Source organism: Gouania willdenowi, chromosome 8 (genome assembly GCF_900634775.1).
Source record: "Gouania willdenowi chromosome 8, fGouWil2.1, whole genome shotgun sequence".
Classification (NCBI taxonomy): domain Eukaryota; kingdom Metazoa; phylum Chordata; class Actinopteri; order Blenniiformes; family Gobiesocidae; genus Gouania; species Gouania willdenowi.
The window spans coordinates 14,793,855-14,805,703 of record NC_041051.1 but is presented as its reverse complement, the minus strand read 5'-3'; the positions used below and the strand labels follow the sequence as shown (position 1 = coordinate 14,805,703).

At 35.9% G+C, this 11,849-nt stretch overlaps 1 protein-coding gene across 1 annotated transcript; it reads left to right on the top strand.

Annotated features, from left to right (window-relative positions):
• Nucleotides 1-292: 292 nt before the first annotated feature.
• desi1a (desumoylating isopeptidase 1a) lies at nt 293-11,351 on the top strand. Its single transcript, XM_028454447.1, has 6 exons — nt 293-491; nt 771-792; nt 6,317-6,386; nt 7,294-7,403; nt 7,539-7,661; nt 9,476-11,351. The coding sequence occupies exons 1-6, from the start codon at nt 401-403 to the stop codon at nt 9,564-9,566; spliced, it is 507 nt and encodes a 168-aa protein (XP_028310248.1). The 5' UTR covers nt 293-400; the 3' UTR covers nt 9,567-11,351.
• The last annotated feature ends 498 nt before the right edge of the window (nt 11,352-11,849 follow it).

Genomic DNA, 11,849 nt, shown 5'->3' with positions numbered 1-11,849 from the left:
GTTTTATCATCTTTTTTTCAAAATAAGAGAAAAATCAAAGGTTTGTTATTTACGCTTATTTTTAACTAAAAAAAATACACTTAATGTTGTTGTCCTCACAACTTTACTCTTGCTAAATTCCCATCTCATCATGGCGATTTGTTCAAAACTGTCAAGTCATTTAGAGAAGCCAGTTTTCAGCTTTAAGACGATCCTTCAAAATAAAGCTTCAATTCGTATTGTGTGCTTGTTAAACTTGTAGTCACATTTGTTTTATTTTGAAGGCATCGGAAACCGTAGTGTTCACGTATTGCAACGTCATGACGTCATTGTCGTAATTGGTACAGTAACCTGCGCTGAGTGTCAGTAGCTTTGCTGCCTAAAAATTCTATTTTAGTTTAGTTTTGTGTTAGTTTTAAACATGAATAAGGACGTGGTTCGGTACAACGTACAGTTGTACATTTATGACCTTTCCAGAGGAATGGCTCGAAGTCTCAGTCCTATCATGTTAGGTAAGTGCACTGTTTGGCCTCAATCACCGATATAATATAAGAATAATAAGCAAACAGCGACTGAATGAGGACTTTGTTCAGTTTTAGGTATACATTGTGAAACCACATTATTGTGGTTTTTGTGAGCAGTTTAAGTCTATTTGTTTTGTCATTAGACGCGAATATAAAGCGGGTGGATTATGTATGTAGGTCGTAGAAAATGGTTCAAAGCGGTTGTTTTCAGACTGCGGATGATGGATAATTGGCTGTTTGTGAGTTTTTCCTCTCTGTGTGTTACAGGTAAACAACTGGACGGTATTTGGTGAGTGATGTTAATGTTTCTCCTTATCATACATTGATCAGCTGTGAACTAGTGGCCTGCCAGTGGTTCCCAGTTTGACTCTTTCCTTTAAAACATTGGGTGGTCAATCAGCTCAATTTACCGCGATTCGATCCGATTATTGAATTTAATACAAACTGATTTTCGATTATTAACGAGCATCAATTCGATTTTTCATTTATCATTGTCAGCTGATAGACTATTTTACTTTTCTTTTACTAATACTTCACAGCACCTTCACTATTGTATAGTAGGAATGTCCCGATACAACTTTTGCACTTCCGATACGATACCGATATTGCAGCCTTGCGTGTTGGCTGATACCGATATCAAACTGACACAATATCAGCACGAATCATACATACTTTTATGACTTATTTTGTAGTGTGGAATGTTAGAAAAGGCTTGATCCAGTGATTTTACTCAAACAGAGAACAATAGTCAGCAACAGTAAGTATGAGAAAAACTGACCCATTTATTATTAATCAATTGGTTACGTTAATTTCAACCTTCAACATAATATCTACAGTATTCTACAACTGAATAAAATAAATAAAAAATAAATTACAAGACCCTGAAAAATAACCTAAATAAATCCAATAAAAACAAATTATACTTTTAAAGTGCAAAAAATTCAAGTTCACTTCAGTTATTTTTTACTGTCAGTAATTGTTTACAAAAACAACACAATATTGTCCACTGTCCGCTGCTCAAAGTTAAGAGTTCACAGCTCCAGTTTCACTGACTGTGCCCAAAACAACGTGATCATTGCTCTTAGTCTTTACTAAAAAAAATAGTGTAAACAAAATAAACATATCACTCTAATAACAAGAGCAGAAAACGAATAATAATCAGTAATTTAACTAAACTGCTGATCATACCCTTACTACTCTTCCATCTCCACTTTCTGCTTATATCGGATATTTTAGACGCAGTCCGATAAAATCCGATCGGGACACCACTGTTGTATGGTGTAATTAAAATGTCCAAATGAGGAGGGCTCGCCTGCTTTTCATTACAATTTTTAAAATGTAAATTGTACCTTTTGGAAATTTAAGATACGATTCATAATATTCAATCACTGAACTGTGATTGATTGATTATGACTATTTTTCACCTACCCTATTGGAGAGAGTTGGTTCAATCTGATTCTATGAATTGGTTTAATCAATTCTATACTGTCACTCACAATACACATAATCTAGGTCAAAGATGTCAAACTCATTTTAGTTCAGGGACCAAATAAGGAGCCCTTTGACCTCAAGTGCACCACCAATTTGGGAAAAAGAATAATTTTAACATAATTTTGCCCTAGTTTTCAGTGTCAGTTCACTTTGGAAAATTCTTGATTTTGCCAATTTTTGTGTGATTTGGAGGAATTTTGTGAAATTGTTGGTTAAAAAATGCAAGATTTGTGGAAAAATTGAGAGTTCTTTCCACAATTTGCAATAAAAAAATGACTGCATTCATGTGATATAAACAAAGGAAAAATGCGAGTTTCATTACATTGGTGAATTTGAGATATCTACAACTGGATTATTCGGTAATTTATGTTTTCCTCAGTCATTTTTAATTTCTCCTGTGGGACGAATTGGATGCTCTAAAGGGCCATATTTGGCCCCCGTACCTTGAGTTTGACACATGTCATCTCGGTGCAAGAGTGCAGCTTTCAACATTCTTTTGAGATACTCTAACCCTGTGGTTCCCAACCTTTTTTGGGTCGGGACCCCGTTTTTAAACCCTGGAGAGATTTTTTTCTGTAAAACTAGTTTTTTAAATAATGTTTGTTATATTGTGTTACTAATACAGAGGAGCCACAAATAGTGCACAAAGATAATTTTATACTGCTTTTCATTTGAACTAGAAAGTGAAAGTATAGAATACCTCTGTTTGAGATAGTGATAGTGCGTGGTAAATAATTATTTAAATCTGTAATTCTTTATCAATTACAAGTCATTTCAGGCGACCCCACACGGGGTCACGACCCCAAGGTTGATAATTTATGCTAATCTCCCTCCTGCTTTGGAACCAGGAGAATGATCCTTGTTTTTTCAGTTTAATCAAGATAATTTCTTATATCATTTTCTATGTTTTCTGTCATTTTGTGTGTTTCTGGTTTCATTTTGTGTATTTTGTTTTTGTGTGTGGTTGGTTTTAATTAAATGATTCTATCTCAGTGAGTTTTTGGTGTCGTTTGGTTGTTTTTTATGTCGTTTTATGTTTCTCTGTTATATTTGTGTCATTTGTAGCAATCTTGTGTGTTTTTTTCTTATTTAGTGTGTCTTTGTTGTCGTTTTGTGTGTTGCTGGTAATAGCAAATATTTTTCTCTCTTAGCGTGTGTTTTTTGTGTGTAATTTTTTTTTAAACAATATCTTTATTGAATTTTCCGAGTGTAAAAACAAAAAACAAACAAATAGACAAAAACAAACAAACACAAGTCCAACAAAGATTCAAGTAAGACAATGTGTTGGATGGGAATTTTTCAATGAAACAAAAACATTAAAACCCTACATTAGGTTTTTTTCCCCTTTATGCAAATATGGTCTCACTATAACTGTGCAGACAAAATGGGACCAAAAAATAAATAAGTAAATACACGACAACAAAACAATCAAACAGAACATGGCGGTTAACAGAGTACTTCTGTAAAAATGAGATCATGAGTCCATACAAGTTTCTATGCAGTAACATCCAGTGACCCAGGAATGGGGGAAAAGTTAAGCAGAGGGTGCTCTTATTCTACTCCACATTCGTTCAACAGATGAGATAAGTCTTTGTTTTTAATGTAATGGATAAATCGACCCCACACTTTTTGAAATGTCTCCTGTTTGTTCTTAAGGATGTAGGAAATTTTTTCCAAAGGCAGACAGGAAGATAATTCCCTAAACCACATTACAATACCTGGCCTACTCGTACTTTTCCATGTTAGAGCTGTTGTCCTCTTAGCTTGTAAAAAACATATGTTTAAAAAAATTCTTTCATGATGTTTTATATTATGAGCAGCTGGGTAGAGGCCCAGTAGAAATAGTTTGGGATCTAGCTCTAATCTGTTTGAGAGTATGTCCTGCACATTTAATCTAACCTCTTCCCAAAACTCCCTCAGGCAGTGAAAGATAGTGCCTCTATCTACACCAGACCTATTGCAAGTATCTGGGATATTCATATTAAATGTATTAAATTTTTCTAGAGTGATATACACCATCATCAGCCAGTTGTATTGTAGGAGTTTTAAGCGCGTATTACTCGTCCCTGTCTGGGCTTCCTTACATGCTCTGTGCCACTGTTCCAGTGTTAGATCCTCCTATAAATCACATTTCCAGGCATTAAATTTATAGTCAGAAGACTCAGTGGACGAGGCTTTTGAAAAGTCGTAATAATCAGAAATGATGCCCTTGCCAAAAGGATTTTTAATCAGAGTATTCTCCAGTAGGGTCAGGGGCGGGCAGGACATGTATTGTTCTTGATTTGCTCTCAAAAAATGCCTTAGCTGGAGATATTTAAAGCTCTTCGAATGTTAAAATATACCCGTTAATACCATAGATATCCTTCATTTGTTTTACCCCTCTATCTGCCCAGAGTTTAAAACCTGCATCCTTTTTTCCTGGGGGGAAAAAATGATTGCCCCAGATTGGACTGAAACAGGAAAAAGAGGAGGAATCTTTTTGATATTTCCTAACTTCTTGCCAGACTCTTATCATATTTTGGACTATAGGATTAGTGGATACATTTTTGAGTTTTTTTAGGTTCATCTGAGTACAAATAAGTGGGGAATGGGAGCTTTAAGGAGTATGACTCAATAACCCTCCATGGAAGAGATCCATCTATGTTAAAGTGAAACATAAGCATCCTCAGCTGAACTTCCCAGTAGTACCACTGCATATTAGGTTACTGTACCCCTCCTCTGTCACAAGGTAGGTATAGAAGAGATAAGCGGAGCCTGGGATGCTTATTGTTCCATAGGAAGTTACTGAATAGATTTTTCATTCTGGGGAAAAATTTGGTGAAGGTGGCAAAGGGATATTTTGAAATAAGTATAGGAGCTTGGGATGTATGTTAATTTTGAGTATATTGATTTTACCAATGAGAGAGACGTGAAGGCTTGACCATCTTTCAAATGTTTTAGAAATAGATGTAATCACCGGGTTATAATTAACTTCAACTATGTCTTCTAATTTAGGGGTGATTTGGATACCTAGGTGAGTAAAAGAGTCTACTATTCTAAAATGACGAGCAGAGATAGGAGGATTGGTCCTCTCCTCCCAGTTCAGAAGCATTATGGAGGATTTTGAATTATTAATTTTATAGCCTGAGATTTTTCCAAACGACTTGATAAGGTCTAGAAGAGGTGGAATAGATCTATCCAATTTTTTAAGAAAAAAAATAACATCATCCGCGTAAAGAGCGATTCGATGCTCCATCTCTCCCGTCTTTATACCTGTAATCATGTTATGTTCTCTTACAGCCATTGCTAATGGTTCAATTGCAATTATAAATAGTAGGGGGATAAGGGACATCTCTGCCTACAACCTCTACTGATTGGTTTTAAAATGTTGTTGTTGGTAATGATTTCTGCATAGGGATTCTTGTACAAAATTTTAACCAAATTACAAAAACCCTCCCCCAGGCCAAAAAATGTCCCATAACTTCAAATAAGTAAGTCCACTCGACTCTGTCAAAAGCCTTCTCAGCATCTAGTGCTAAGAAGGCTGTATCTGATGCTCCCTTTTGGTCGTGCAAGATGTTCAAGACCCTTCTCACATTATGGAAACCCTGACGGCCAGTTATGAAACCATTTTTAGACCTGGTAATATAGACTCCAGTCTTTTAGCTAAGATTTTGCAAAATATTTTCATGCCCGAGTTCAGAAGGCTGATCGGCCTCATGTTTTCGCACTTATCGTTAGTTTACCGGGCTTCGGGAGTAGCGTGATCAGGGCACCCCTCAAGGAGGGGGGGAGTATCCCTTTTTGAAAGGATTCTGAAAACATTTCGAGGAGGGGTGCTTTGAGTTTTGATTCAAATATTTTATAGATTTCGATGGGTAGGCCATCCGGGCCTGCTGCTTTCCCAGGATTCATGCATCGTATTGCTACCGAGATTTCTTCTGTCAGGTTTGCCTTTTGTGTGTAATTTTGCATATTTTGTTGTTGGTTGTCTGTTCTTTTTATTATTCAGTATATTTTTCTCTTATTTTTTGTTTTTGTTGTTGTTTTGTGAATTGCTGGTAATATTTAGTATTATTATCTTAAATAAACATTATAAAACTCCATATTTTTAATGCTTTCATTTGTTAATTTTTCCTTCTGCTCTCTCGCTCTCTCAAGTACCCCGTGTAGTTCCATCGCGTACCCTTAGGGGTTCACATACCCCAATTTGAGAAACTCTGCTATATATCAATGCTCTTCATCACACTCCTGAGTTTATTTTCTTAACCCTATCAATTCTAAAAGACTCTAATTTAAATATTCTGACTTGTAATGATTTAAAATGACTACATTTGCCTCAGGCACACCGCTATAGTGGCATATGGTGATGAATTCTTCTACGGAGGGGAGGGAATCTCCAGCTGTCCACCGGTAAGAGTAAGACCACAAAATGTTCAAAACTTGATGCAGCTCATTATAAAAATTCAGGACATCAGTCTCGACTGGTGCAGATAATAATAAGCCGTGTTTATCAGAAACTTGTCTAACACTATGCAATAAACTTTTAGCGTATTGTATTGATAAAATATGTTTACTGGAATATTGTATTCTTTTCTGAACATTTGGTTTTGGATTCTAAAGTATCAAAAACAATGGTTGCTTCTACAATATACTTTAACTTTACATTTGACACTCCATTCAATGACTTACTGTATATTTTATACCAGGGGTCATCAACACAATGCCTGTGGGATAAAATACACACGACAGATCTAGTCATTGGATTAATAGAGTTACATTCTGCTCCAATTCACCTGTTTTTGTATTAAACTAAATGGCTTTAATTGTTTATTTTCACTGAAATATTGTGACAAATGTGTTGAAGATGTGTTTTTTTTTGTTAAAGATGCTGCAGATTTGGTGTTTGGATTGTGATAAGATTAATTAAAACAAAAAAAAATTGCATAATGTAACATAATGGTTAAATGGTACATAAATGGTAAATTAGGAATTGATGATTCCCGATTAAAGGTTTAGAAATGAAACAATTGGTGACCCCTGGTTCATACTCTGTTTTTAAATTTGCTTGATATTGTTTGACAAGTAGTTTTATCAAACAACTATGCAAAAAAAAAAAAAAGTTTAGCAAAAGACACTTAGAAAATGTTGAGTTTGATGACTAAATTGAATGTGCATTGAGAAGAGTTTGCTTTCGTACAACGAAGAACTCTTTAACAGTTTCAACCTGTCAGATTTCCTGCTGTGCTTTAATGTTCACGTCTTTATTTTTATGCATTTATTTATTTATTTTTTTAATCTTTCTATGCATGTATCTCAGGGTGGAACGATGCTTGGTCCTCCAGACACAGTAGTGGAACTTGGTGAAACAGAAGTATCTGAGGACATTTTTATGGAATACCTTTCCTCTTTGGGAGAAAGCACGTACAGGTCAGTTGACTTCACTCCTTGTGTTTTTATGCATAATTACTGTCATTTACAAACAGTTGTGGTAGTGTGTGGAAGTGTAGAAAATGACTACAGTAAATATGGTGATATTTCATAATCCTCTCTTGTTTGTTTCAGAGGAGACATGTATCGTTTGTTTGAGCACAACTGCAATACTTTTACCAACGAGGTGGCTCAGTTCCTGACCGGCTCACCCATTCCCTCCTACATCACCGACCTTCCCTCAGAAGTCCTCTCCACGTGAGTCTGTCAGGCGTGACTAAGCTATTGGAACAGAATCATTTGACCACACATGCTCGATGAAATGCCCTAAAAATATTTGTCAGTGGCAAGGTCTTAGAATTAGCAGCTGAACGTGCTTTTTTTTTTTTGTCCATTGGAAGAAACTTATTGTGTGACGGTGAGAATTTTTACCACGTGAACTATCCAGCATGGGGCTTGTAATTTCTTGCTGTCTTGAAGGAAAGTGAACAAATTAAGAAGTTGGTTGGAAATAATATTTTTTATCTGCAGGGTTGATGACGATGTCAGAGGAAAACATGAGGAAACAGCAAAAATAAATTTCTTGCCATGCTCCACACACACCCTTTAAAAAAAAAAAAAAAAAATAAATACTTTATTGAGGCAACTGTTGAAATGTTTTCATAATACAATCTAAAAATAATATATCTTGTCCCTTTAAGTGGCTAATTTTGAGGTAAATCAACTGTGAAAATTAAATATATAGAATAATATGAGGGACTATTATGAAACAGATGGTAATGGCTAATTTGATTCCCCTAAAATAGAATACAGCATCATTGAACAGGGGACGTGATGTGTCCTTTGTGCCAAAAGATGGTGGTATCAAGTTAACCATTTGAGAGTGGTGTGGGAGCTGTGTCTTAGATATGGGAAGTATGTAAATATGGGACGCATCATCAGTAGTGTTCCTTTGAATCAGGGGGTGTTTAGGTCTTTTTAACACTAGACACTCTCATCAAAGGTGGCCAGCTACAGGGTGATGAAGCCTGAGCTTGCGTCCCATAACTGTTTCCCACTCTCTCCTATCTGCAGCTTTGGGCCACTTCACACTCGGTCTGTGCCCTTTGATCAAAGAACGTCTGCTCTTTGATCTTTTCCTTTGGCTGTGTTGACACTGCAAGCCTTAACGCTCAATTCTAATTTTTTTGCTCAGATCCGATTTTTTGTTTGGCCTTTCACACTACCATTTAAAATGTGACATGTATCAAATTCCAGTGGAAACGTTTTGCGGCTCCGAAGTGACGCGTGCACATTTTTGCATTTGTCTCAAAGTTTTTGTGCAGCGGGAGCCGGAGAATGAATGAGCAGATGCAGAGGAGGAGGAGGAAAAAGAAAAAGAGAGCCAAATGTTTTGTTTTGGCTTTTTGCTGTATTGATTTGCTTCTAAACACAGACCAGTTATGGTACCTTTGACCCGAACCCGAGAGAGCAAAACCGACAGGCATTCAGATAATTATATCCGTGCCCGACCTGGAACCTACAGTTAAAACCTATTTTTTTTTCCTCATCCAAATGGTAAGTACGGTTTCATTAAAGACAACTGTTAATGTCAACAGAACAGATCAGTGCACGGGGAAATGAGCAAAGGATAATGTAACTCATGTTAACTGTGGTTTTGTACCTGTCGCTGTGCTTCAATCGTCTGATTTGATTGGTTGATGGTGAATGTGATTCCCTTGCCTCTGCTCTTTCTCAAACATCCTCTCCTTCCACTTTGAAAAAGTGATTATCACAAAGTCAGAAAATAAAGCAATATACATAAAAGTAAAACTAACAACACACGCCTTCACGACGGTGTAATATTATTGCTGTTTGGAATGAAAAAAATGATATATTTCTATTGTAAAGGCCTGTCTTATAACTCATTTAACAAACTGTAAATATAGAATCTGTGAGTACTTTAAATGTTTTTTTTTTCTCTTTCCTATTTATCCAAAACTAAGAAACACTTTTTTCCTGACTTGCTTTTTACATGGTGTACTCTGCTCAAAATGTAATGGCAATAAAAAATGTCTCCTTTTCATCCACAGACCCTTTGGCCAGATTCTGCGGCCCATCCTGGACTCTATTCACATCGCCCCGCCTGGAGGCAACGTCATCAACGGGGGAAGAAACGTTTAACCTGAGAGCAACACCACTGTCCTCATCCTCTTCCATCCTTTTCTTAACTGAAGGTTTTTAAGGCAAAAAAAATATAATACAATAATTAAAGACTTGACCACCACTGCCAAACTAATAACCTGTTTATATTACGCTCAAAGGACATCAACTCAGCAGATTATATTTATACGTGCATTTTATTCAACAGGTTATTGCCTCATACTTTATTTGAACCTGTTTGCGTTGCAAAAAACTCAAAAGTGTAAAATACTGCTCCGATGCTAAACGTATTTAAGCCACATTTGTATATTATGGAGGGGTACAACATGTCTTTAGTTAAACCCTACCATTTCACTTACTGCTAAGTTTGTGTTGCTACCCCCTGTGAACGTATACCTTGACTCCAGCTGTGACTTTGCGTTGACTGTGCATTTAATGTGTGCATGTGAAAGACTTTGTCTCCTATGTATGTTTTCAACCATGGAACATTTAGATTACGTTTTTTAAATGCAACGTGTCTTTCTAAATTACGGTTGATATTGGGTAAATATGACAAAACATGACATTGAGTTTTTGTGCGTTTACCTGAAGGACTGGGATCAATTCTTTCTACATTCTTTTACCATGTGCTCGCGCTTATGAAATCACGATAGAATATAAATCAGTTCCTTTGCATTAGCACCAAATTATAGCAATATATATATATATAGTATTGCTCTAAGGCAACATTCTTGGCTTTGTTTCTTACCCTCAATGTATTTGAACTCGGACTTGATCTGATATTTGCTTTTAGATTCTAGTGAAAAATGCCAACCATTCATATGATTATTTTGTAATGTAATAGAATAGTATAGTTTACTTTTGGATTAGCACTGCACTAAAAATCACATCTGAGCTAACAATGTTGTAAGCAAATCTTTCAAATTAACATATCTATTGATTTGCTTATCCACACGTAAGGCTAATAGCTGATTTCTTTATTCATAACCAGCTGAAAACCTTTAATTGCCACCAGTGTGTTTAAGAAAAAAAAGAAAAACCACACCTGTGCCTTTGTTTGGCTCCGTTTAGAAACACGCACTGACAGAGGGTGTTTGTGTTTTTGCTATAGAAACTTCTAGTTTCTGAGTGGCAATGAAAACTATATTTCCAATTGAACAAGTTTACAGACAAGTTGGAAAAAGAGAATAGGGTAAATGTTGTGTCAGCAGCTTTGGAAAGCCATCACTGGTGCTTAACCGGAGTTATTCATTCAAGGCTAATGCTTTGTGGGTAAACTCTGCTGTCATCAACATCCACATGTCGGTCTACAACTAAAAACCTATCGTAGAGTGGGTGTACCTGATTGAAAAACACAAAGCCCCTAATTTAAAACACTGAAATATTTTATTTATAAAGAATGCAGTAAAGTCGCCTAGATTAGTACCAGTACGGCATTCAGTTTCATGAGCAGCCAGTTAGGGCTAAACTCGTGTTGCAGGTAAAAACACAATAATGACAAGCTTTGAGTGACCACCCCCCCACCCCCACACTTTTTTTTTTTTTTAAGTAATTATTCTAAAAACATCAGAAACCCAAGATAAATCTTTGTTTCATAACGTTGCCCTTTGCTCCTGTCAACGGACCCGACCACTGAAATGTATTATTGCACAATCCTCCCTTTGTTATTGTTTAATGTTGTTGTAGCTGTGCTACTGAAATGTGGGGATATTTACTCATTGACATTATGTGTATGTTCATGGATATAGCTTTAGATTTTTTTTTTTGTTTTATAATTTAACCATTAAACAAAGCCACTGACTGTGATTTTGTCAACTTATTTATTTCTTCGACCCATTAAAAATAGCCAATAGATGTTTTCATGTCGTTTTGTTAATGTTACATTTACACAAACATCTGGAAAGTTTGAAATTCTGTTTTGGAAAATACAAACATGAGTCGTGTCAGGGATAAATGGAACAAAATGAAATAAAAAGTTAGAAGTCATGTTTTGATTTGGTGCATTCATTCATTCAGTTCTGTTCCCTTTATCTGGCACAGATGTGCATTCCTGGAGAACGTGCAAACCACACAGAAACCTGCAAAATAAGGGTTACTGAAAGCCTATTTTAAAAATCAAAGCAATCTCACAAACTTTTTTTTTTTTTAATTATGATTTATTACAGGTTTGTTTTAACATATACATCATATCTCCACCAGTGGTTCCCAAACTCTTTGTGCCCAACGTACACCGAAGGATGTAAGTAAGTAAAAATCTGAAGTCACCTATTATGCAAAATAGCCTTTCTAACACGTGTTAGTCAT

What these genes read in the sequence shown, in the direction of transcription:
- desi1a (XM_028454447.1), top strand. Translation starts at nt 401, where the DNA reads ATGAATAAGGACGTGGTTCGGTACAACGTACAGTTGTACATTTATGAC. An exon ending in TTGGGAGAAAGCACGTACAG is followed by an intron (nt 7,404 to 7,538) that starts GTCAGTTGACTT and finishes TGTTTGTTTCAG; the next exon opens with AGGAGACATGTATCGTTTGT. An exon ending in CCCTCAGAAGTCCTCTCCAC is followed by an intron (nt 7,662 to 9,475) that starts GTGAGTCTGTCA and finishes TTTCATCCACAG; the next exon opens with ACCCTTTGGCCAGATTCTGC.